The 25,493-nt window shown below is 42.1% G+C and overlaps 2 protein-coding genes across 2 annotated transcripts in view; both read left to right on the top strand.

Moving 5' to 3' along the window:
• Window positions 1-5,436: 5,436 nt before the first annotated feature.
• LOC124273680 (galactose mutarotase-like) lies at window positions 5,437-13,546 on the top strand. The gene is made up of 8 exons (XM_046708954.1): window positions 5,437-5,550; window positions 6,611-6,741; window positions 6,998-7,149; window positions 11,231-11,440; window positions 11,697-11,778; window positions 12,249-12,393; window positions 12,562-12,882; window positions 13,462-13,546. The coding sequence occupies exons 1-8, from the start codon at window positions 5,492-5,494 to the stop codon at window positions 13,544-13,546; spliced, it is 1,185 nt and encodes a 394-aa protein (XP_046564910.1). The 5' UTR covers window positions 5,437-5,491.
• Window positions 13,547-18,294: 4,748 nt separating this feature from the next.
• The window catches only part of LOC124273715 (galactose mutarotase-like), a 76,517-nt gene continuing 69,318 nt past the window's right edge, over window positions 18,295-25,493 (top strand). Inside the window, exons 1-4 of the mRNA XM_046709014.1 lie at window positions 18,295-18,405; window positions 20,475-20,605; window positions 20,770-20,921; window positions 21,236-21,445. Of these exons, the coding sequence (XP_046564970.1) occupies window positions 18,350-18,405; window positions 20,475-20,605; window positions 20,770-20,921; window positions 21,236-21,445 (549 nt within the window). The 5' untranslated portion in view covers window positions 18,295-18,349. The remainder of the gene's footprint in view (window positions 18,406-20,474; window positions 20,606-20,769; window positions 20,922-21,235; window positions 21,446-25,493) is intronic.

Genomic DNA, 25,493 nt, shown 5'->3' with positions numbered 1-25,493 from the left:
TCAGTTATGAGATTTCAACCAATTCCCAACACTAGTTATTACGATAACTACAGATCTTTGTTAATACAGAACATAAGAGATTTCGGGTGTGATAAAGTGAATAGCAAACCCGGCATTATGAGGAGAGTCACAGACCAAGCTGTTATCGGAAGATACTGGGACGTGATCTTATTAGCAGTCATTATGAGTCAACATTAATATAAGCACAGTAGGGGATGACTGGGGTATAACTATGAAGATGGTCGGAGAAGACATGTATGTTGTAAGTAATAATATGAAAGGTATGTCCCGTTTGTGAATGGCTGGCATTATCATTATCACTCAGGTGTTCCAGTACCATCACCTCAATTCCATTTCTGTATTATGATATACAAATGTACTCGTTGTGTTCAACAATAGCTTCCTTAAGCACATGACTGAATCTACACCTGACTAATCAATACCTAGTGTTATAAGGTAGAAATGCATCCCTGAAATAATCAACAAATACGTATCTCTATCGATTCTGTCTCCATTACTTTCCACAAACACCCGCGAAGCAATCACAAGAATATAGATAATGAATTTGTTACATTTTTTTATATTTTAGGGATGAATTTCTACGGAATAAAGCTAGCAACTTAATAGCCACACGATTGTTGGACAAACATTTTTTTAATCCAACAAATAAATATATTTATATTACAAATGTTAATAATCTTATATTTTGTTTGTGAGAGACTTAATCGCATGTCTTTCCCACGTATTGTAATGTCAGCGTGTATGGCAAATGCACACAGTGGTGCAGCCCCAATCTTCAGCGGACGGAACAATCGAGGAAATATATCATGTAAGATGAAATAAACTTTGATATTACCAACGATCTACAAGTACTAAGTCCTTTGCGGACGGATCAATCGATGAAATATATCATGTAGGGTGAAATAAACTTTGATATTACCAACGAAGTACTAAGTCCTTTGCTATGCACCGTCTACTTGAGTTTCACAGGGTGATCAGGCTCGATGACTTGGTTGACACATGTCATCGTATACCAACTGCGTAGATCGATGCTGATGTTGTTGATCACCGGATTGTCTGGTCCAGACTCGATTCGCTGACTGACCAATAACAGACATGTTGTTGTTCACCGGATTGCCTATATATAGCCGCCATATATGGAACATTGCTGAGTGCAGCGTATAATAAACGAAACTCACTCACTAAGCAAGTCCTTCCTTCCAGACAAATCTATGACTCGAGGGGCAGATGCAGCTATTGGGGGTGGGGGTGGGGGTGGGGTGGTTTGGGGTTGCACAGTCTTGAGAAAGGGGGGTGCACACTTCATTGTCATCCATTTTCGCGAAAGTTTCAACGGTTACTAAATTTCCTTTCAGGAAAAAAAGGGGGGGGGGGATTGTTTGCGCCTATGAATGTCCTTATATATTAATAAAATGGAAGGTCAAAGACAGGTCGCCACGAAAAGCTGCGGCACTCTCTCACTCAAGGATCAAGATCCTTTACGGAACAATACAATTCGTTGACTCAAGAATCACGAGCAATGCGTGATGAAAATCTCCAATGGAGACAAGAAAGTCCATAATGGCAAGCTCCAGATAAGATTTAGCTCATGTGGGTACTGTACCCACTGTATTTTTTTGGAGTGGATATTATGAATGTTGAGTGGGTATTATATTTTCCGTTACCCACTGCTTTCAAATATGTGCGTATTTCAGTCATTTTACTCACCTAAGTATTATGTCATTGAGTAAGTTTACTAAGCAGGTATGTTCTGCCTTATGTCAAACCTAATCAAAACCAACTTAAATATAATGGAAATGATTTCATAAAAATATCACTTCATCCTACACTGACAATACAACACTTGTCCTATACTAACAGTACAACTTGATAGCAATCGATGTCTCTTTCATTACGCAAGCGATTTGTATAAATATATTTCGTACGCATTTAGTTTTAAACTTTTTGCGTATCTAACATTGGTACGCAACAATTATTTTTCAATGCGTAATTGGAATGTTCTATGCGTATTTTACCCGGATACGCAGCTTATCTGGGCCTCTAGGCAACATTCTCAGCATATTTGGTGTTATTATTTAAGTCAGAACACTACAGCCCCTGTTCCTGAAATAATGTCAGATTTATCAGTGTAAGTATGGCTGATATATACACCTGGGAAAAGTTTAGCGCCGTCCCTTCTATTTATATACCCGAACTTTATGTAACCTTTAGAAATATCAACATATGACCTTGATATCAGTTTGATAAATAGCTAATTATCATATTGATACTCACTGAAATACAAAAATGACATTAGGGAAAGGTTCTCAATGAATTAAAAGTGCAAAGTCAGATATTAATTACAAAAGTCACATTAGAGAAAGGTATACCCGGATATATACTGAATAGTGAAATATTAAATATCAGCTTCAAATATTGTCATTACAGATAGGTTATAAAAGTGTACAGTCAAAAACAGTTACAAAATATGCTGTATGACGATTTCTGCTGCTGTGTTTTGAATATTTCACAACGCGAAAAAAACAGATGTTTTCTGTCAGAAAGGTAATACAGGATAAGCAATTCGTAGCATGGATATTTTTTATTGAAACGTATAATGATTATAAGATGCACCATCCTTACCTAGAGGTATATAGAAAGAAACAGGTTGATCATAACACATACAGACTGCAAGGATAGTCCAGAAACTTTAACTCACAAAACAGCATTGGGGCACTCTGCGTAATATGTTTCACTAAACTGTTTACTTAGAGAGAGACCGTTTACTTATGTAACAGTGTATGAAATAAGGCCCGTCCCCCCATTACCCCTACATGCCACTATCCCTACAGCTTATAACAACATAGTTTACGGTCTGTTGCACTGTTAATCCACTGCCTGTTACCTATTCCACACATTGGACTAATCCACTTAAGAGACATAACAACACACAACTATAAGGTTGAGAGAATGATTTTAATGAAAAGTGATCATCATTTGTCATCATCAAGATTTTAATAAGAACTGACAATAATTCATCATCATGATTCTTTGATGGACATTAACAATTAATTGTTAACATTCAATGTTCAACATAGTCATTTGTGTCAAGTGTTTCAGTCTATGAACACTCAGTGTTTCAATCTATCCCAGCTTAAGTAGATAGCCGACGGCGTCATAGAACTGAAGAGGTGATTTCTGTCCAAGCTCAAGCTGCTCCTTGAGTCTACACAGGCGATTGTCAGTCTCCCTGAGGACTCGCTTTCTGCTTCTTGTCGCAGCACCAAAGTCTATTTGTGAAATCTTCACCCTCTCAGCATGTTCAATTCTCCTAATGACTTCTACAAATCTGTATATGTTCGGATGCCTGTGTGGAATTTCACGGTTCAGTCGGTTGTGAAAACCTTCTAGATTGCTGTTTGTCCTCGGCCCAGTTGTCAGGTTGTGGTTCCACAGGGGAAGTAGAAATCTGGCTGTGTCGTCGACCCAGGTTGTCACGATGTAATCGTTGAAGTCGACTGCTCTTGGGACGTCTGGAGTGTCGTCCATGGCTTTTACCCACGTGTCCTGGACCGTGTCTTGAGGGAGTAGAGGTAGCCCAGCTGCTCTCCTGATCCACTTGGTGACTTCGGGGTTTTCTTTGTAGGCAACAGCCAGTCGAAGATCCTGAACCTTCCTCCAAATGGCTTGACAGAAATGGAAGAAACAACCCTTCACGACAGCAGTTGGAAATTCAGTCTCTAAGGCATGGATTGCTGTTAACTCGAAGTCTGTCTGGATACAGGATGGGACAAGCGGCCTGTTGAGTCTCCGCTGAACTTCATCCTTGAGGAGTCAGAAGAGTCTGGAGTAGGTCGTCGTCTGACGGTCGGGAAGTAAGGCGAAGATGAGGGGGATATGTGGTGGTCCCACGTCTGGCATGTATGATGTAGACTTTATTCAATAGTGCAGGGCAGGCAGTGAATGTTCCATCCGTGTAGATGTTCTCGGCTGACTGCAAGGCCTGAATACTCTCTTGGGTGCCAAATGCCAGGATCTTGTCATCATCGCCGTCAGCAAACAGGAGGAATGGTCGACCATCTGCTGTCTGCGTCCAGGGATCTTGAAGGTCGACTTCTGATCTCGTCTGTGGTAAAACAGGAATCGTCTTCTGTTGTGACTCTTCCTCTGCATGTTGACTGAACACACTTCAAGTGTACACAAGACTGTCTCTCGACATTCTTAGTGTGAAGATAACCGTCAAATAGGACTTGGGGGCTACCTCTCCGTGACATCACAAACTCAAGATTACGCAGACCAGCCATGTTGATGCCATGTTAGTTTGTTGTCAACAGCTATATACTATACCGAACTATCTCAATTTACTTTCTCGTCTCACCTTCTCATTTCCCTCCACTTCTCAATAATACTGTGTATCTTTTATCATGGCACTAAAACAACTCAATTTCAACATTTAACAACCTCCACATTATCCAGTTTGTAAAATTGTTCTTCTCACTAGAGGTTTATCTTTCATCATGAAACTAAAACAACTTTTAGCTAATCCCAAATTTCCTTGACACAAAACACTAAAGAACAGTTCAATCCCTCCCTTGACCTCATCTGTATACTCTATGCACTAATCTCTCTTTGGGTCAGTTCATTATGCCAGACAGGTAAATGCCGTGTGTTGTTTTAACTAATTGTAGGGGTACTGGGCTGTAGGGGTAGTGGCATGTAGGGGTTATGGAATACAACCCCCGAGACGGGCTAGATTTCTGACGGACGGTCTACATTTACAGCTAGCCAGCCCGATGGTATGGTAAACTCTTTTAGAAAACATGTTCCAACATCTGAGTAATTTTCTTTGGATTGTCAGATCTGGTTAAATCCATTTGGGGCTGGTAACATTTTGAAGTTACCAGCCCTGATGTCTGGCTGGGTTTTTGGCTTATTTCATACACTGTTAATACAGTATTTTCTTCACTTTATTGGGGGCGGTGGGGCAGCCTAGTGGTTAAGGCCTTCGCTCGTCACGATTCCCCACATGGGTACATAGTGTGAAACCTATTTCTGGTGTCCCCTGCCGTGGTATTGCTGGACTATTGCTAAAAGCGGCGTAAAACCATACTCACCCACTTCATATAGCGGGCATATCCATTCTGGCAACGTGGATATTATTTCAGTGTGAAGTAGTAACCTTGGTACAAATTGTAGCAGTATTGTTTTCCAAGGATATTGTTTCTACAGAAATATTTTCTCACAGGAATATTTGACACCTGAAACAATAATCGTTTGCATTAAGGCTGCAATAGCAGTAGACTGGTACCCTGCCCCTCGCCTCCAAGCGGCGGAACAAAGTACTATTTGAATGCAAAGAGGAGCGCAAGCGCTCTGGGGCAGGAAAAACAGTCTAATCGAGGGCATCCGCGTACGATTCAAGGGAGATAACTCTAATTTGACGTGTTGGGACGGACGCAAGACAAGGTGTTCTCAGTGTCCGTGAAAGTCAATGATGCCGATCAGTCAAGATTCTTTTGGAAAATCTGTCGAAGGAGAGTCTGTTACAAGGTGACATTTACATACTTTTATTTCACAGCTTTTAATGGCATTTGACAGACACGTAAATCTAAAATAGGTGACAGTACCCAATCGTAAGACAAACCCGATGAACCCCACAGCAAAGCATTAATCAGAGACGTGTCATTAGACTGCGCAGACGGGCATGTAGGTTAAATGCAGTATAACGAGCTGAACTATTGCAGCGCCCAGTCTGCCGACTTGCCCTCTGGCTCTGCTTTAAGAGAAGGCCGAACGGTTTACATTTAGGGAGGGATAATCCACAACATTTATTTATTTTCTCCCCTGATTTAGGTAATGTGGTTTGACTAGAAACTCGTATACGGGCAGAAGTCTTAGCAAATGTTTGTAATTATTGATCAGGTTTAACAAATTTTAAGATATTGTTTAAATTCAATCTAAATATTATAAAAGTTATAATCTTATAAGTAAAACATTCGAAAGACCCTGTCATTTGGGGAGACGGTGATTTCGTAGACAGAACCAGTTCGTCATTTGCAACTAGAGTAAGATCCAAGTCGTAGCTAGGCCTGTGTGCAGTTGACATCATGGGTTGAATATCAGAGATGAAACTTTGTCCTTAATTGTTTGTAATATCAGATTTTCCTAGCTTCAAAGTGAAATAGCTTACGTAAAAATGGGGGGTGGGGGTGGTGGTATGATGTTTTAAGCGTGGCGGAGGGGTGTGACCAATTTGTTCAGGGGGGGAGCAATTTTGTACATAGAATATTAAAATATTCTGCTTAAAAATTATGGAAAGGAGGTGGGGGTCATTGATTTTGTACATGACATGCAGGGGGGATCACTTACTTTGTCGATAAATTGGGGGGGTCGGTCATTCACATTGTACATTCACAGATGTCAGTAAGCTGTTCAAATACATTAATTGGTAGAGAATAACTGAGGATGGTATTAGATAATAATTAAAGCTTTCTGTGGTTGGATATGTAAAATATCAACTTTTCAGAAAAGAACAATTTATGCAAGCCTAATGTTCCCAAACTTCAGATACACAAGAACAACATCATAGTAGCACGTTTCGTTATTGCAGATACACCTTCCAGAACAAGAACAACGTTATCGTGAGAGTCCTGGACTATGGCGGCATCATCACTGACATCATCGTCCCCGACAGGAATGGCAAGATGGAGGACGTCAGTCTTGGCTTTGATAACATGGAAGGTATATATATGATGGACTGTAAGAATATGACAATTTAAATTGAACACATTCATTCCTTTAAAATAATTTTACTCTCACTGAAACAAACAATATGATCATAATAATTGAATCCCTGAAATATAAACTGTAATGATTAGAAGAAAACAAACAAAACAGCCTATAATAATTTTCTACCTTTGTTATGAGGACTTAAAATAAGGTATGTTGGGTGGAATTAACCATACAAGTTTATTTTGACCTTCATAATTTTGCATAGGCTATGCTGGGGGTCCATATATGGGTGCTCTGATTGGACGATATGCCAACAGGATCGCTGGTGGACAGTTCAGTCTTGATGGCAAATCCTACTCCCTGTTTGTTAACAATGGACCCAACAGTCTGCATGGAGGAAAGAGAGGATTTGACAAGGTGAGTTTACTGGGGATAAGCATGTTTGCAGAAGGTGAAAACTATTGCTAAACCTACATTTTCCACTGGATTGCACTTACATTGTCGGCCTAAGAATTAGTCACTGCCATCATAACACCATCACAAAGTCTGCACGTTTCATTTCTATTTCCAGTATGCTGTGTCTTGAACACACAGCCTGGCATTGAAATATTGCAATACTAAATATTATTAACGAGATCGAGTATAGCATGCAGTTACTTCCCTTCCCATGCAAACTAGTTCATGTCTCATGTCGTGTTATGGTAATTGTAAGCTGGGCTCTGTCTCTCATACATCAATATATGCAAAGGAAGCCAGGAACAACGTATGTTAATGGCATTAGTAGCTTTTTTAGCTTGTTAGGCTGTTCGCTAGTTTGGTCAATGACATAATGAAATTTACGTTGAAACATCATTAGACATGATGATTTACAAATTCAATAGTATTTGTGTACTGAATGCCAGACCTTTTTTCATATGTAGACATTTAAATTATGTGTGGACATTTTATTGTACTGTAAAAGAGTCGAACATTGCAGTCAGCTGTTCACCCATTTCCCCGATCAGTGGGTGTTTTAGTTTTGAAAATACTCTTTATATGGCCAGAATCATAACTAAAACAATAGGAAAACTATTTAGAATACAGTGGTAGGGAAACTATGTTTATCATCCAAAACTGTGTTCCACAGGAGATATTGCTTGTGTGAGATCAAACAATATCTCCTAGGAGATATCGTTTTGACAGTAGATTTTGTACAATGCCCTGACAATGCCATGATGTCATTAACTTGATGACGTCACAATCATATGACATCGTTACACTGCAAGTCTCATGGCAGTACCATGTTCAGAGATGTACATTTTTCATTGAAAACTAAAGAAGAATGATTTTTTATGATAAATAGAATCTCACCCTTGTGTCTTTTGATATCAAATATATCAACACTCGTTGATAAAAGTACAAATATCCTCGGCAAGCCTCGGATGTTTGTGACTTTATCAACTCATGGTGATGTATTTGATATCAAAAGACACTCAGGTGAGATTCTCTATATCTAATAGTCATTTCAACTAATAGTCATTTAAACGAAAGTTGGTGCAGTGGTACAATTTACTGATCTTCCCATATACGATTTCATCAAAATTAATGTAGCGAAAACTGAGTAAAATCTTGAATTAAATTATTGTAATGCATTATTAGTGTAAGTCCAGATATACAATGAACACTTAACTGCCAGATAGGAAAATAAAAAGACAATCGTGCATACTGCAGTTCGGATTTGTTGAGTATTTCTGGTTTTATGTGCTTAAGAGAACAACTTCATGTTGTGAAACAAACTCGAAGAAAAGCACACTGGTGGTCAAATAGTAGTCAAAGACTGGAGATAGCATAGAATACCCTGTAAATTGTTGTATCTGTTTGTTATTTTAGCAAAGGTGTCAATAAACTATAAAAATAGTGTATCTGCTATGTAAACACACAGTAGGCTAACTAGCTTCAAGGCTTAAACATATTGTGTGTGCTTTTGATAGTATACAGTGTACTATCAGGTTGAGTTCCTTTTGATAGTATACAGTGTACTATCAGGTTGAGTTCCTTTTGATAGTATACAGTGTACTATCAGGTTGAGTTCCTTTTGATAGTATACAGTGTACTATCAGGTTGAGTTCCTTTTGATAGTATACAGTGTACTATCAGGTTGAGTTCCTTTTGATAGTATACAGTGTGCTATCAGGTTGAGATTCCTTTGATACCGTATACAGTGTACTATCAGGTTGAGTTCCTTTGATAGTATACAGTGTACTATCAGGTTGAGTTCCTTTGATAGTATACAGTGTACTATCAGGTTGAGTTCCTTTTGATAGTATACAGTGTACTATCAGGTTGAGTTCCCTTTGATGGTATACAGTGTACTATCAGGTTGAGTTCCTTTGATAGTGTATACAGTGTACTATCAGGTTGAGTTCCTTTGATGGTATACAGTGTACTATCAGGTTGAGTTCCTTTGATAGTATACAGTGTACTATCAGGTTGAGTTCCTTTAGACCGGTATACAGTGTACTATCAGGTTGAGTTCCTTTTGATAGTATACAGTGTACTATCAGGTTGAGTTCCTTTTGATAGTATACAGTGTACTATCAGGTTGAGTTCCTTTTGATAGTATACAGTGTACTATCAGGTTGAGTTCCTTTTGATAGTATACAGTGTACTATCAGGTTGAGTTCCTTTGATAGTATACAGTGTACTATCAGGTTGAGTTCCTTTGATAGTATACAGTGTACTATCAGGTTGAGTTCCTTTGATAGTATACAGTGTACTATCAGGTTGAGTTCCTTTTGATAGTATACAGTGTACTATCAGGTTGAGTTCCTTTTGATAGTATACAGTGTACTATCAGGTTGAGTTCCTTTTGATAGTATACAGTGTACTATCAGGTTGAGTTCCTTTTGATAGTATACAGTGTACTATCAGGTTGAGTTCCTTTTGATAGTATACAGTGTACTATCAGGTTGAGTTCCTTTTGATAGTATACAGTGTACTATCAGGTTGAGTTCCTTTTGATAGTATACAGTGTACTATCAGGTTGAGTTCCTTTTGATAGTACCGGTATACAGTGTACTATCAGGTTGAGTTCCTTTTGATAGTATACAGTGTACTATCAGGTTGAGTTCCTTTTGATAGTATACAGTGTACTATCAGGTTGAGTTCCTTTTGATAGTATACAGTGTGCTATCAGGTTGAGTTCCTTTTGATAGTATACAGTGTACTATCAGGTTGAGTTCCTTTTGATAGTATACAGTGTGCTATCAGGTTGAGTTCTGTGAATACAACTGTATGAAAGTTTGGGGATCCTTCAAAGGTTACAAAAAAAGATGGTGCCTGCCCGCACCGTTTTCTATCTTTGTCAAAGGCCATTGCCTGAGAACTAATTCTATATATGTTTAAGCTTCATTATGTCAGCAATAGGAAACGCTAAAGAGTGTGTCAACTTTTGATAAATCAGTGTATGGTTTTGTCGAACTGAGCCCAGGGTTCGGTGGACTTGTCCTTTGATACATGTTTATTTGACCTTATATATGTTGGATATTTGAAGTCTTGGTCCTTGCTATCAGTTATAGTTCCGGGACTGTCAGCACCATAGACATGTTGTGGATTAATAATAATAATGTTTCCATTTATATAGCGCCAAACTCCTCACTAAGTATGCTCATAGCACTGCCAATGATGATGTGCTCATAGCACAGCACATTATTACCCTGGATAACCCAAGCTGCCTGTTAGGCGCTAAAAGGTTATAGTCACATGACTTATCCCACCGGGTACCCATTTTTCTGCTGGATGAACAGAGGCAATTTTGAACAAACTCACTTGCCTTAGGAGAGACCACATGTGTCACATGTTTCGTTGTGGGGCAGGACTGAAGTCAAAGAAACTCTCAGGAGTCAAATTGCCAAACCCGGTCACACATCCAAGGACTCTCCCCGCTCAACTTTGCTTAACTTCAACTGATTTGTTACCTGAGCTCTATGCACAGGACCACATGCCACCACATATTGCCAGATTAGTAAACATCTGAAGCCTACATCATTTTGGGCTCTCCTTCCACAACAAGCTGACACTGACTGGGATATAACAAGAATACTGTCAAAAGCTGTGTTAAACACAACTCAATCCGGTGTAGAATAGGTCTTCAGCAACCCATGCTTGCCACAAAAGGCGACTATGCTTGTCGTAAGAGGCGACTAACGGGATCGGGTGGTCAGGCTTGCTGACTTGGTTGACACATGTCATCGGTTCCCAATTGCGCAGATCGATGCTCATGCTGTTGATCACTGGATTGTCTGGTCCAGACTCGATTATTTACAGACCGCTGCCATTTAGCTGGAATATTGCTGAGTGTGGCGTAAAACCAAACTCACTCACTCACACTAAACACAACTCACTGAATCTGTTGCTCTCTCACTCACTTTTCAAAAGAATAATAGCCAACACTCTTATTGGTGTATTATGACCCCTGCTTTGGTGATAATAACAGCGGAACTATATTTCACCTCTATAGCGACTATGGGAGGCCAAGGTTGACGGAAACAGACTGAGCCTTGAATATGTCAGCCCAGATGGTGAGGAGAACTACCCAGGGGAGGTAACTCTGACAGTCACATACGTACTGACTGATGAGAATGAGCTGATCATTGACTACACGGCAACATCGACCAAGGCAACACCTGTCAACTTCACCAACCATGCTTACTTTAATCTGGGAGGCCATGTGAGTTCTGGTATTTGTGTTTCAGATGATTGTAGTTAAACTTGGCATCACAGATGTTAAATCGGACAAGTATCACTGTTGAATTAGATATTAAAGATGGAAACTTAACATAAATATGAGAGACTCATATAGGAATATTGTTTAATGTGGCTTTAGACAACAAAGATAAAGAGATACTGAATTGTCATGTTTCGACCAATAATTGCTCAAATAGAGAGCCATGTGTTTTACATGAATTTACAAAATCTGTTTCCAGGCATCAGGGAAGATCGATGATCATCGTGTGCAGATCAATGCAGAACATTTCCTGCCTCTGGATGATAACTCTATACCTACAGGTACAAGTCTCTCATGTGATCTGCATTGGGTAGCAGGGCCTCCTTTCACAAAGCACTAAGGTGTTCGAAAGTAACTAAGGTAACCTTAGTGCATTGTTAAAGAATGGGAGTTAGGTTTACCTTAGCTAAAGTTTTTGTGAAAGGATTCCCTGTATCGTAGACATTGTGACAACTGATTACAGTAACTGGCTTTGTGTTAGCTACAGAAATTGTATACCTGTGCTGCTCCCTTTGAACAATTGTGATACTGATCTGTCTCAGATTTCACCTGTACCTAATATGTGTAAATCATGCTTCATGACAGTATGTTTTTCAAGTATTACAAGAAATTTTCAGAAATATGTTTTGAGCGGCAACAGTAACAAGTCTCAAAACTTCAGGAATTTGCTTTTTTATCCTTCATTGCATTTCTGAACTTGTCTTAATTGAATCATAATTCTCAATGTGTAACTATTACACACATTTTCCAGGTGAGATCCGGAAAGTGGAGGGAACGGAATGGGACCTGAGGTCCCCTGTACGTCTTGGGGACCGACTTGGGCAGGTGCCTGGTGGGAAGGGGTTTGACCACAACTTCAACCTGTCTCTGTCTGGAGAAAAGCGTCTGGCAGCAAGGTTGAGTGAAAGACATTTAATTGTGATTGACGACATATTCCAATATAAGTATAACACCAGCATACGAGGAAAGTTTTCCATAAAGCTTACATAAGTGCCCGAGGCATTCTTTTTGAATCTCTGAACTGCTTGTGATGAAGTCAGTGAGAGGGTGTTTTATGCCGACAGGGTGGAGCACCCGCCAAGTGGGAGGTGGATGGAGTGCCACACCACGGAACCAGGGGTGCAGTTCTACACCAGCTTCTATCTGCAGGACGTGGTGGGGAAAGCAGGGGCCATCTACTCCCAGTACGGAGGATTCTGCCTGGAGGCTCAGCACTACCCTGACAGCATCAATCAGGTGGGTCAGCACTACCCTGATACCATCGATCTGGGGGATCAGCACTTCCCTGACACCATCAATCAGGTGGGTCAACACTACCATGACACCATCAATCAGGACAGCAACAATCAGGGTGGGTCAGCACTACCCCTGACACCATCAATCAGGTGGGTCAGTACTACCCTGACACCATCAATCAGGTGGGTCAGCACTACCCTGACACCATCAATCAGGTGGGTCAGCACTACCCTGACAGCAACAATCAGGTGGGTCAGCACTACCCTGACACCATCAATCAGGTGGGTCAGCACTACCCTGACACCATCAATCAGGTGGGTCAGCACTATCCTGACACCATCAATCAGGTGGGTCAGCACTACCCTGACAGCATCAATCAGGTGGGTCAGTACTACCCTGACAGCATCAATCAGGTGGGTCAGCACTACCCTGACAGCAACAATCAGGTGGGTCAGCACTACCCTGACAGCAAACCAGGTTGACAGCATACCCAGCATCAAAGTGGGTCAGCACTACCCTGACACCATCAATCAGGTGGGTCAGCACTACCCTGACACCATCAATCAGGTGGGTCAGTCAAGTAGATCAGCATTACCCAGACAGTAACGATATGGGGATGTATTTGTCTGATGGCCGATCTGAAGACCAGTTCAAGATATCAGTGTTCAACACATATGAATCTGTGATGACAATTCATCAAAATCTGATTACGCTTGTTTCTGTTTCAGCCAAGTTTCCTCGAACTGTGTTTCGGCGTGGATGGGGAAACCTACAGACAGATCCACATCTTACAAGTTTGGCATCAGCAGCTAAACTCTACAGCTGAAACATTTTCCTTTTCAAAATGCAAACCAACTTTACTGGGCACATTGATAGACTACTGCCAGTCTAAAAAAGTCTTCATATAGAGGGAGGTCTTGGGATATCTTATGAAGAAGTAGCAACTTAATGATGTGCGACTGATTGTCTCGATTTTCTTGGCAGCCACAACTCATAGGGAGGTTTTTGTACTTCACAGCAGTTATTGGTTATACAAGCTTAAATAATGTATGAGAGTCCATGTTTTTAAAAAAACTCTGGCGTGTTGATTCACATGATGTTGAAGGATGTTGAGAGAGACAATTACGTGCTCAGCATCTTAGATACCAACACAATCAGCGATGTTACAGATGCAGATTTGTTTGTTTTTCATTTGAGTTGATTGTCAAAACCAATGATGTTTGAAAAGATTGATAATGGACTACATTGTGCAATGTCTAGCCCTTAAGGGGGATTTTGTGGACTGAGAAAACACACTCCCAAATATATTGAAATATTGTTTAATTCAAGCATAAGTTAAGTAATTCATCACCTGAGTGATGGCGAAGGAGGTAATGCTATAGAAATAGCATTACCTGTTGATGCTATCCCCCTTCATGGTGTAATAACTAACTATAGTAATATCAGTTAGTTTGCAACTTCTTTTGAGTTGTGTCGTTTTACAAGAACCTTTATACTGGGTTTTGTGTTGCATTTAGTCGAGTACTGAGAAAATATTTTGTTGATGCCAATCTCTTGCTCCTCTGTCTTTGTATGGCCGAGGCTATATTAGAAATTATGAGGTTATGCGTTGTATCGTTGAACAGTGAGTGAGTGAGTTGTGTTGGCATCACTTTGAACAGCATGTCTCATATTTGGTTGTTGACCTACAAGGGTTATTGCCCATGTTTCTGCAAGTCCAGGTCATTATGAGAGCTTTGATATGGCTGTAACATTGCTGACTCTCAATCTTATATCATCCGCCTCCTTGGTGGGTAAGGCATTTATGAATAGAGTGAAAGTCAGTAGCTTGATACCAAGCGGTATTAAAGAATAAAGTTGGTCAATTTGTTACCCTGCCTGCCACATAGCATTAGGGGGAAAAACAAGGACTGTTGTTCTGTTTGGGGCATCGGAAGGACAAATGTCAAGTTCCGTCCATAAGTATGTCCCAAAGGCATCTCATGATTTTTGGTGTGTGAAGCCCATTTCTGGTGTGCACTGCCGTGATATTGCTGGAATATTGCTAAAAGCAGCGTAAAACTCACTCACTCACTTGATCTATTATTTTTCTAGGTTTGACAGTACATGCGGATTGGTTTCACCAACTGCACTATGTCAAAACCTTGATCATTATGGGCTTTTAATGGAATACTGTTAAAAGTAGTGGGGCGGTGGGGTAGCCTAATGGTTAAAGCGTTGGCTCGTCACGCCGAAGACCCGGGTTCGAATCCCCACATGGGCACAATGTGTGAAGCCCATTTCTGGTGTCCCCCGCCGTGATGTTGCTGGAATATTGCTAAAAGCGGCGTAAAACCAAACTCAGTCAGTCAGTCAGTTAAAAGTAGTCTTAAATCCAGTTCACTCACTTATGTTGTATCACCAGAGCATGGCAGCTGAGGGACACACCATTGGCCCAACTTGTTCTACGCCCGGCCAAGTAATATATGAATAAACTGAGGCTAGTTAATTAGTGTGAATGGTAATGAGGGAAACAGAATGCACGAGTCAACTACCTTGTGCAGATGTTGTGGATGATAGGTTTTATTAGATGAGTCATTCCATGGAATGGAAGTAGGTGTTTATAATTGAGCACAAGTTGTTAAGTTTGTCAAGTATACATTGCACTTAGTGCCATGGAAATATTTTGTAAGAAATGTCTATATTTTATTGAGAGATTATGGAGAGTTATAGATCCATGACGGCAGTATGTTTTACAAATGTATTAAACTGCATGAAAAAAGACAGTTTGCCTTTGCTTTTGTCACAGATCAGCTGATTGAATGTCAGCCTTCATGTCACTTATGGAATTGGCAGGCTCACGAGGAAGTTCCAGCAAGTATAAGTCATTTAAACACACCTTGATACCAATAACACAGAGACAATGCCTGAATTCCACCTGCAGCACTAGAAACACGGGGACAATGTATCAGCTCCACCTATGGCACTAGAAACACGGGGACAATGTATCAGTTCCATCTATGGCACTAGAAAGACGGGGACAATGTATCAGCTCCACCTATGGCACTAGAAAGACGGGGACAATGTGTCAGCTCCACCTATGGCACTAGAAACACGGGGACAATGTGTCAGCTCCATCTATGGCACTAGAAACACGGGGACAATGTGTCAGCTCCACCTATGGCACTAGAAACACGGGGACAATGTGTGTGGCACTAGAAACACGGGGACAAGTCAGCTCCATCTATGGCACTAGAAACACGGGGACAATGTGTCAGCTCCACCTATGGCACTAGAAACACGGGGACAATGTATCAGTTCCATCTATGGCACTAGAAACACGGGGACAATGTATCAGCTCCACCTATGGCACTAGAAAGACGGGGACAATGTATCAGCTCCATCTATGGCACTAGAAACACGGGGACAATGTATCGGTTCCATCTATGGCACTAGAAACGGGGACAATGTGTCAGCTCCACCTATGGCACTAGAAACACGGGGACAAAGTATCAGTTCCATCTATGGCACTAAAAACACGGGGACAATGTATCAGTTCCATCTATGGCACTAGAAAACACGCGGACAATGTGTCAGTTCCATCTATGGCACTAATATCAGAGGGACTTGCTGATCGGATCTCGGCTCTATCACAAGACAACCCTAGCGATCAGCATGTATCGCCTCCAGTAAAGCTGGCCTGCAGCCTTGGTCACGACCCGCAGCTTTAAATACCATCACTTCATCAGAAGTCTTCCCAGACATTCAAGTTATGGACCACAACTCCCGCTTCAAGGAGCGCTTCACGACTGCAAGCGGTAGACGTATTAGCCCTCACAATCCACACTGACCACTCAGACCTCCATGCAGGATCTTACATCCAGAGGCCGTCTCCATCCCAGGTACATACACGATTTGATCAACCCTCATCGAGGGACGGAGCTGGACTCTATCATATTACCCACGGCGCTAGCGTTCATGGACCCCGCATGGTGGAACATTCCAGACAATGCTGTCCACGGGACTCCAATCAGGATGCCCCAAGCAGATCGTCAACTGTTCATGGATGCATTACTCACATGGACTGGGTGCTCATATCGACAACAAGACGACATCAGGTCTCTGGGTGGAGGATTCTCAAGTCCATTTTGGAGATGAAGGCAGTTATTCCAGCTGTCCAGCACCCTTCTATACCTGTCGCCACGGACAATTCTATGGTAGTAGCCAACATCAACAGTCTCTGAGGAACCCACTCTCAAGTCCTCATAGTTCTCACGAGAGAACGTGACGACCTGCCTGACAGTCTGGAGTGCAACATTCCTAACAGAGACATCCCAGGGAAGATCAGTATCTTTGCCGACGCTCTATCTCGTCCGGGCAAGATTCCATCCACGGAATGGACTCCTTCAGGCAGATAGCACAAAAATTGCGTCAACTGCACACGTCAACAACCAATTGCCAATATCAGCCTAGTTCCAGATCCTCCAACCTCCAACCAAATACTCAACCTTTTGGGGATACTCCACTTATGGACCTGGCCTCAGACCACAGTTACCCCCATTAACTTTTACCATGACCCGGAAGGAAAATAGGAGAATATAGTGCCTTGTTGAAATGGGCTGTTCTGTGTGTGCTTATTTTTTCAGGGTGACTTGTGATAGCTTAAATGAAAGGTAAGACACTGTACTTTATTGCAAAATGTTTTTGGTCCACAATCTACACATGGTATTGACACCAGCCTTCCATGATTTGACCCAAAGTTCAAGGCTGTCTAGTGTGTTTCGGCTCGTAACTTCCGGTGACCATTGTTTACAGTGGATACAGCAAAATTGCCGTGGTCGATCCAGGCCCATATTTTGCCGGTTAAGTGACAAGTGGCAGGTTGGTAAGCATGCAACAGGAGAACAGCCTACGACCGATATTAATTATGGTGCACTGGCATGTCACTATAGATAGCAAAGAAGGAAAATGATTGTGGTCTGAGGCCACCTGGTCCGGCTCGGTTCCACAGCTTACTGCATGTCATCATCTCTACGTATTAGTTAACAAGTTGCTCATTATGTCAATCACTAAATTGTCGGACCCACTGCAGCGTATAATAACAAGCTAGCCTGTACACTCAGCAATTATATTCTGATGTGCCTGCTCCAGAGAGTGTTGATGTACAAACACTCGCTCACTGAACCTGTAAACACGCAAGACGCGTACACACACGTGCAATACAGGATAAAATACAAGTAGTTGTTTTACACGCAGGGAAATGTTTTAAAACACCATTTCACTGTGCGCACGCCATTAAGCTCACTGTGAAACGCGAGTACTGATTGTTCATTTAAAGTAGGGGCGGTGGGGTAGCCTAATGGTTAAAGCGTTGGCTCGTCACGCCGAAGACCCGGTTCGAATCCCCACATGTGCACAATGTGTGAAGCCCATTTCTGGTGTCCCCCGCCGTGATGTTGCTGGAATATTGCTAAAAGCGGCGTAAAACCAAACCGTGTCAGTCAGTCAGTCATTTAAAGTAATAAAATGCGACAAATGTTTTGAGACGAGCCCCGCTGTCACAAGAGAAGATAACTGTCCCGACCTCCTCTGATTTGTATCACCGTGTATCACAGTCGGTGTCTGTCACAACCAGCCATGCCGATCTCGACGGATTCATTTGGTAAAACAGCAGATGGCAAGGAAGTCACAAGGTGAGATGGTGTTAATGTTGACCATATGTAACAACATGGTCACTGATGGCCATCTTACTGTGAGCAGTTATATACTTGAGTTATTTAATGGGGTCAGAGAGGGTGTTATCTCTGCTGATGCTCACCGAGAATCTGGGACGCTATTGTCACGTTATAATTTGTACAGGCTCCTCTGTATACGACCCTAATACGACAGATAGTGAACTGACCACTAGCCCTGCATATGAATGAGCTTGAGCCAACACAGCCGTTTATACAGAATGAACATGAAGCTAGGGTTATAGAGAGCTCAAGGGGACCACTTATTTTAGCTCGTTGTAGCCGTATTTCGTTACATTCATTTTGACGAAAATATACAGCCAGTGGTGGTTTCTAAAATAGTTCGTTACATCCGTCAGTTCGTAATAGTGTTCGTAATAAAAGTAGTTTACTGAAGTTGTTTAGCATGTACATGGTCATCGTCATCAGGGCGGTGGGGGTAGCCTAGGCGTTAAAGCGTTCGCTCGTCATGCTGAAGACCCGGGTTCGATTCCTCACATGGGCACAACGTGTGAAGCCCATTCCTGGTGTCCCCGCCGTGATATTGCTGGAATATTGCTAAAAGCGGCGTAAAACCCAACTCGCTCACTCACTCATCGTCATCAGGGCTTTGGGGTAGCCTAGAGGTTAAAGCGTTCTCTGCTCATACTGAAGACCCGGGTTCGATTCCGCACCTTCCAGAACAAGAACAACGTCATTTTTGGTGTCCAGCCGTGATATTGCTGGAATATTGCTAAATGCGGCGTAAAACCATACCCACTCACTCACTCACTCACTCATTGTCATCACCTATATAGACATGTGAGTGCATCCTACGTGCTTACCAAGGACAGGAAAATATCGGTAACAATGCATGCATATCTGCCTACTTTCTAGCCAACATAACACCTGATACTCTAGGCGATATGTGATTTGGAAAAGATATATATGTTACCAGCTGTTGCAATCCAGGCCTAACGTTCTCCTGCAGCCGTAATGCTTGATGGCCCTTCAACATTTGTCGAGCGTTGAGGTAGCCTTGTGGTTAAAGCGTTCGCTCGTCACGTCGAAAATTCGGGATCGGTTCCCCTCATGGGTACAATGTGTGAAGCCCATTTCTGGTGACCCACACCGTGATATTGCTGGAATACTGGTAAAAGCGGCGTAAAACTAAACTCACTCACACTCATTAACATCAGGATTGACCCGTGAAGGTCCGCGTTAGAATATTGGCCTTCAGTAACCCATGCTTGTCGTAAGAGGCGACTAACGGGATCAGGTGGTCAGGCTCGCTGACTTGGTTGACACATGCCATCGGTTCCCAATAGCGATGCGATCGATGCTCATGCTGTTGATCACTGGATTGTCTGGTCCAGACTCGATTATTTACAGACCGCCGCCATATAGCTGGAATATTGCTGAGTGCGGTGTAAAACTAAACTCACTAACATCAGGATTCCTTCTGGTAACCCCTGTAGTGAGTGAGTGAGTGTAGTTTTACGTCGCTTTTAGCAATATTCCAGCAAGATCCCAGAACCCGTTCGAGCCCACTCGAATGAATAATGGTGCTCATGATATTAACCCCGAGTGTGTCGACCAGGTTCGGTTGTTCAAATAGTTTAGATGAACTGACAATATTACCCAGTTACACAATGTTGTTGCTATCAGTTTTCCATAGTATACCAATCTAACCTAATGGGTGTTATTGGGGCGCAGTGATAAATGCCGCACTACCCAGCAGATTGCACGGACTACCGGAATGTGCAACTGCACAGCAAACACCAGGAACATGCGACACTAGCCAACTTTCATAACATGTGCTTCTGTAACTAGCAAAGCTGTACCGTCTTAGACGTGTACAGTTGACATTATTGCGTTTGTTCTGCCAGATGATGCAGTTTGAATACGTGTTCTGGCCTTTTAGAGCCAAAGTTCCACTATTCAAGAACACGACACTGACCAAGAACAGCGTCACCGTAAGGTGTTTTCCTGTTTCAAATAAACCTTCCAGACCAAGAACAAGAAAATCAAGAGATGTTTCCTTATTGCAGATACACCTTCCAGAACAAGAACAACGTCATCGTGAGAGTCCTGGACTATGGCGGCATCATCACTGACATCATCGTCCCCGACAGGGACGGCAAGATGGAGGACGTCAACCTCGGCTTTGATGACATGGAAGGTGAGGACGAATAGCAACATACGTGATTCTCGATAACTTTATACTCAAAAATTACAGTGACAGTATATTTATAGACAGTATACTTATAGACAATGAAAACAACCACCGACGACCTGTAATGTTTTGAGATCATCTTCTGTTCATAATTTCCTCCACGTCACAAGGCTATGCTGGGGGCAGATTCATGGGTGCTCTGATCGGTCGGGTGGCTAACCGGATCGCTGGTGGACAGTTCAGTCTCGATGGCACTTCCTACTCCCTGTTTGTCAACAACGGACCCAACAGTCTGCATGGAGGAAAGAGAGGATTTGACAAGGTGAGTTTAAGTCTCCAACTGTGTTTGGCTTCACAACGATGCACTTGATAGCATCCCTTGCCTCGCCATCTCTCAATTGGTCTGGATCAGTTGATTGTGTCGAAGCTGTGAGGAAATCCTGGAAATGTTTCTTAATTACAGGCATAGAAGAAATCGTCAGGTGCTAAATATCACTATAGATTGTCCTCACAAAGCAACAGAAGAAAACCCTTCTCTGCCCTAATCTTTGAAATCAATTCTGAAGAGTTTAGTTATATGCAAAGTCTTATGTCGTGTCCTATATATGTAATTAGTCGGTATTGCAAATTTTGTAGAGATTCTGGGAGGCCAAGGTTGACGGAAACAGACTGAGCCTTAAATACATCAGCCCTGACGGTGAGGAGAACTACCCAGGGGAGGTAACTCTGACAGTCATATACGAACTGACTGATGAGAATGAGCTGATCATTGACTACACGGCAACATCGACCAAGGCAACACCTGTCAACTTCACCAACCATGCTTACTTCAACCTGGGAGGCCATGTGAGTTGCCACGTTTCATTAAACTTTCAGGACAAGCCAGATGTCAAAATGATATGTTTGTGAATTGATTGGTACAAACACCGTTGTGTCGAATTTACGGTTATCTCGAGGCAAAGCCTGCGTGGTCACTGCGTATTCCTTCCTTAGTCATCATTTTGCGTTTGTGTCGAACTTCGGATAACTCGAAGTAATTATATATAGGTCTCGACACAACTTCGGCACAACAGTATTTGACTATGTGATGACCATGCACCAATGAATAACTACAAGAACCAATGGGATCAAGGAGTCTTACACCGGTTTTAAGCTTGAAAACGGTGTAAGAATCTACACCGAAACCTCGCTGTATGCAATAATCTCACTTACTTCTAGAATGTCATCAAACATTAGGCTTTAAATCAACTATCACACTAACATGCACTCAAGCTGTTCGTAATACGATTAAATCATGTTGTTTGTTGTCTCTTGCCAGGGATCAGGAAGGTTGATGATCACGTGGTACAACTCAATGCAGAGTCTTTCCTACCAGTGGATGACAGCGCGATTCCCACAGGTAAATCAATAACTACTGGTTAACGACGTGTGGTGAAGATATACAGACAATTCTTTGAAATTCTACCTGTTATTACCTCATCATACTGAAGTGTCTGGACTGTTCCAGGTGAGATCCGGAAAGTGGAGGGAACGAATGGGACCTGAGGTCCCCTGTACGTCTTGGGGACCGGCTTAGGCAGGTGCCCGGTGGTAAGGGATTCGACCACAACTTCAATCTGTCTGTGTCTGGAGAAAGGCGCTTAGCAGCAAGGTGGGGACGTTGGACATGATGCCAATATTTACAATGGATTAATACGGTAACATACGGTTAAAACGAACTTAAAGGTAATCTACCTTTCAAAGAATCGGAGAAACCAGACATCCAAGCAGAGGCTTGTATCTCATGGTTTTGTTAAGAAATATATTCTGATATTTCCGGAGACGAATACTGTGATGTCTTCGTTTAAGACTTAATACCCGCACTCTGTTTGTCTCGAACGAATTGGTTTATTCGAAAAGATTTGTGTTTCGTATGACAGGTCTGCTGTAGTTGTTAAAACGAGACTTGTATTTTGCTACATAAACTGATTGCAGAGTGGAGCACCCGCCGAGTGGGAGGTGGATGGAGTGCCACACCACCGAGCCAGGGGTGCAGTTCTACACCGGGTTCTTCATTAAAGACCTGACAGGGAAAGGTGGTGCCAACTACTCCCAGTTTGGAGGATTCTGTCTGGAGGCTCAGCACTACCCTGACAGCATCAATCAGGTGGGTCAGCACTACCCTGACAGCATCAATCAGGTGAGTCAGCACTACCCTGACAACGTCAATCAGTTGGGTCGACACTACCGTGACACCATCAATCAGGTGGGTCAGCACTACCCTGACAGCATCAATCAGGTGGGTCAGCACTACTCTGACAGCATCAATCAGGTGGGTCAGCACTACCCTGACAGCATCAATCAGGTGAGTCAGCACTACCCTGACAGCGTCAATCAGTTGGATCGACACTACCGTGACAGCATCAATCAGGTGGGTCAGCACTATCCTGACAGCATCAATCAGGTGGGTCAGCACTACCGCCCTGACAGTGTCAATCAGGTCAATGGTCAGCACTACCCCTGACAGCATCAATCAGGTGGGTCAGCACTATCCTGACAGCATCAATCAGGTGGGTCAGCACTACCCTGACAGCGTAGGCAAGCATCATCAGGTGGGTCAGCACTACTCTGACAGCGTCAATCAGGTGGTCAGCACTGAAAATCAAATATTCTGAAAACAAAGACTATAGGAGTAATATTATGGTGGCTGGCCATGGTGAAGCCTTATTAGCTTATTGGAGACAACAGAATCTATTGGAAATCAATATACCGAGATAACTAGAATATGAGGACACTTAACAAGACACGTCACCAAGCTTCAAGTTCTTATTTTTCCTCAGTTTCTACCGTTTCTGAAAACTAAAAATATCAGTCTACAATCTATGACTTCTTTAAGGCAAAAATTAATATAAAGCTTCTATCTTTCTTTGTAATGCGGCAAAATATGCACCAAATCAATTTGTATACAAAAGTAAAACAAAAAATCTTAATAACAAAGATTCCTCTGTCTCCAAACTGTTCTCCGACATCGTTGTCCAACTGATTTCTAATGATTGAAAACAAAAGCAGATTTTAAAATATAGCCTCTGTCTCGACTTTCAGGGCCTACAGAAAAGTTCAATAAAGAAAAACGTAAAATGAAAACACGTTAAGAAAACACGTAATGGTGTTGTGTACAAAACAAACCATTTCCCCAAAAGGATGTTTTTCATCAATACCTTATCTTGGCTCCGCACCATATGTATTCCACAGCTGCCCGCTTTTAAGATTTTACTCTACATGTTTCAGCCAAGTTTCCAACACCGTACTACGTCCCGGGGAGATATACCGGTAAGACGACATCGTATACGTTTGAGTCAGCACCTGAGAAACGTGAACTCTCTGACCTTCCTTGTCGTATTGCGATCAACGATGCTCTACCCACACTGATAACTGAATACCTGGGTCTATGATAATTCAATATTTGGTTGTTATTTGGTCTTCGCCGACCTCTGGAACCTGATTCAACTGTTAGCATGTCCTAATTCAAGCAGCATGAATTCTTTTCTATCGGCTGGGCAATGGACAAAGGTATATTTTTACGAATACTTCACATATATAGACGCACCTCACTCGTCAATATGTCAACTAATCGGCACATCCTTCAAAGAAGTTACACAGTGGAAACCACTTCAGAAAAAAGAAGAACACCTGTTACATTTCACACGCAAATGAATTTCCAAAAATTTTAAAAACATCTTGTATATCTTTAATGACATCGTCAACTGGTTTCTTTATGATAAAGCCAAGACTTCGTAGATCCGACCAAAGCTAATACAATTACAGTTATTTTGGATTGTCTCGGTGCTCTGTTTTCTTGTTTCAATCCAATACGTTACCGCATCGGCATGCTCCATGAAATGTAACAACGTGTGCATGTGTCCGGAAGTGTGTTCTTGTTCTGTTGCTCACCAGGCACCATGCATGAACCAATTTCCGGCGATGATATTGCAGGAACATTGCTTAAAAGGAGTGTAAAAAACTCACTCACTCTTACTTTACCGATGTATGGTGTTGTAATAAGAGAGACTCGATCTTTACTCTTGACAGTGATCATGACCTTGAAACAAGATGTAAACAAACATGAACGTTTCCAGTCCGTCTGCCACGTGGTTCGCAATTTTTATGTTGTCAGATATGTTCAGGAACAGTAAGACTACAGATGGCTTTTTCTCACAGTCTGACAAATGGAAGTTCCCGCATCCCTGCCTGATGTAAACACTGCGGCGATCCTGGCCAAAGACAAACTTCTGTTACACGAGAGCAATTTTCCAGACAGGTTACCCATGACTTCTGAAAAGGTGCTCAATCGTCAAACATGCCTCACAGACATTCTGTGGATGCATTGCGTGTTCACTCACTCAAGGGTCCCAAGCTGTGATTATGCAAGAATGATAATAACAATAAAACAAACATTCACCTGTGGAGACATGATTATACTCGTATCTCTGCACATCGGATATGTTCTTGTTTGTTTAACCCCGCACTCAGCAATATTCCGTGCTACATGGCGTCGGTCTGTAAAAAATCGAACCTAGACCAGACAACCAAGTGATCAACAGCATGAGCATCGATTCACGCAATTGGGATACGACGACATGTGTCAACCAAGTCACCTGACCACCCTGATCCCTGTTAGTCGCCGTTAACGACATGAATGGGTTATTGAAGATCAATTCTAACCCGGCTGTATAACTGTCAACATTTCGAGCAGGAGCATGTTAGTTATTCGGCGGTACTGGATGAGTCTCATCATAAAATATGATAGAAATGATTTTGAGATGAACCTCTACGGTCACAAGGGAAGATTAACCGCTTCCTAACGCCATTCATGACTGATAAGGCGTGTATCAACTGCCCGTCTCCCTCGACACAA

The sequence above is a fragment of the Haliotis rubra genome, unplaced genomic scaffold (genome assembly GCF_003918875.1).
Source record: "Haliotis rubra isolate DU_JTF1 unplaced genomic scaffold, ASM391887v1 Scf183, whole genome shotgun sequence".
Classification (NCBI taxonomy): Eukaryota; Metazoa; Mollusca; class Gastropoda; order Lepetellida; family Haliotidae; genus Haliotis; species Haliotis rubra.
This window is presented reverse-complemented; position numbering and strand designations above follow the sequence as displayed.

Excerpts from the sequence above, each read along its gene's own strand:
- LOC124273680 (XM_046708954.1), top strand. The coding sequence starts at position 5,492 with ATGATGCCGATCAGTCAAGATTCTTTTGGAAAATCTGTCGAAGGAGAG. Across the intron at positions 5,551-6,610 it reads GAAGGAGAGTCTGTTACAAG|ATACACCTTCCAGAACAAGA; the intron begins GTGACATTTACA and ends TCGTTATTGCAG. Across the intron at positions 11,441-11,696 it reads ACTTTAATCTGGGAGGCCAT|GCATCAGGGAAGATCGATGA; the intron begins GTGAGTTCTGGT and ends ATCTGTTTCCAG.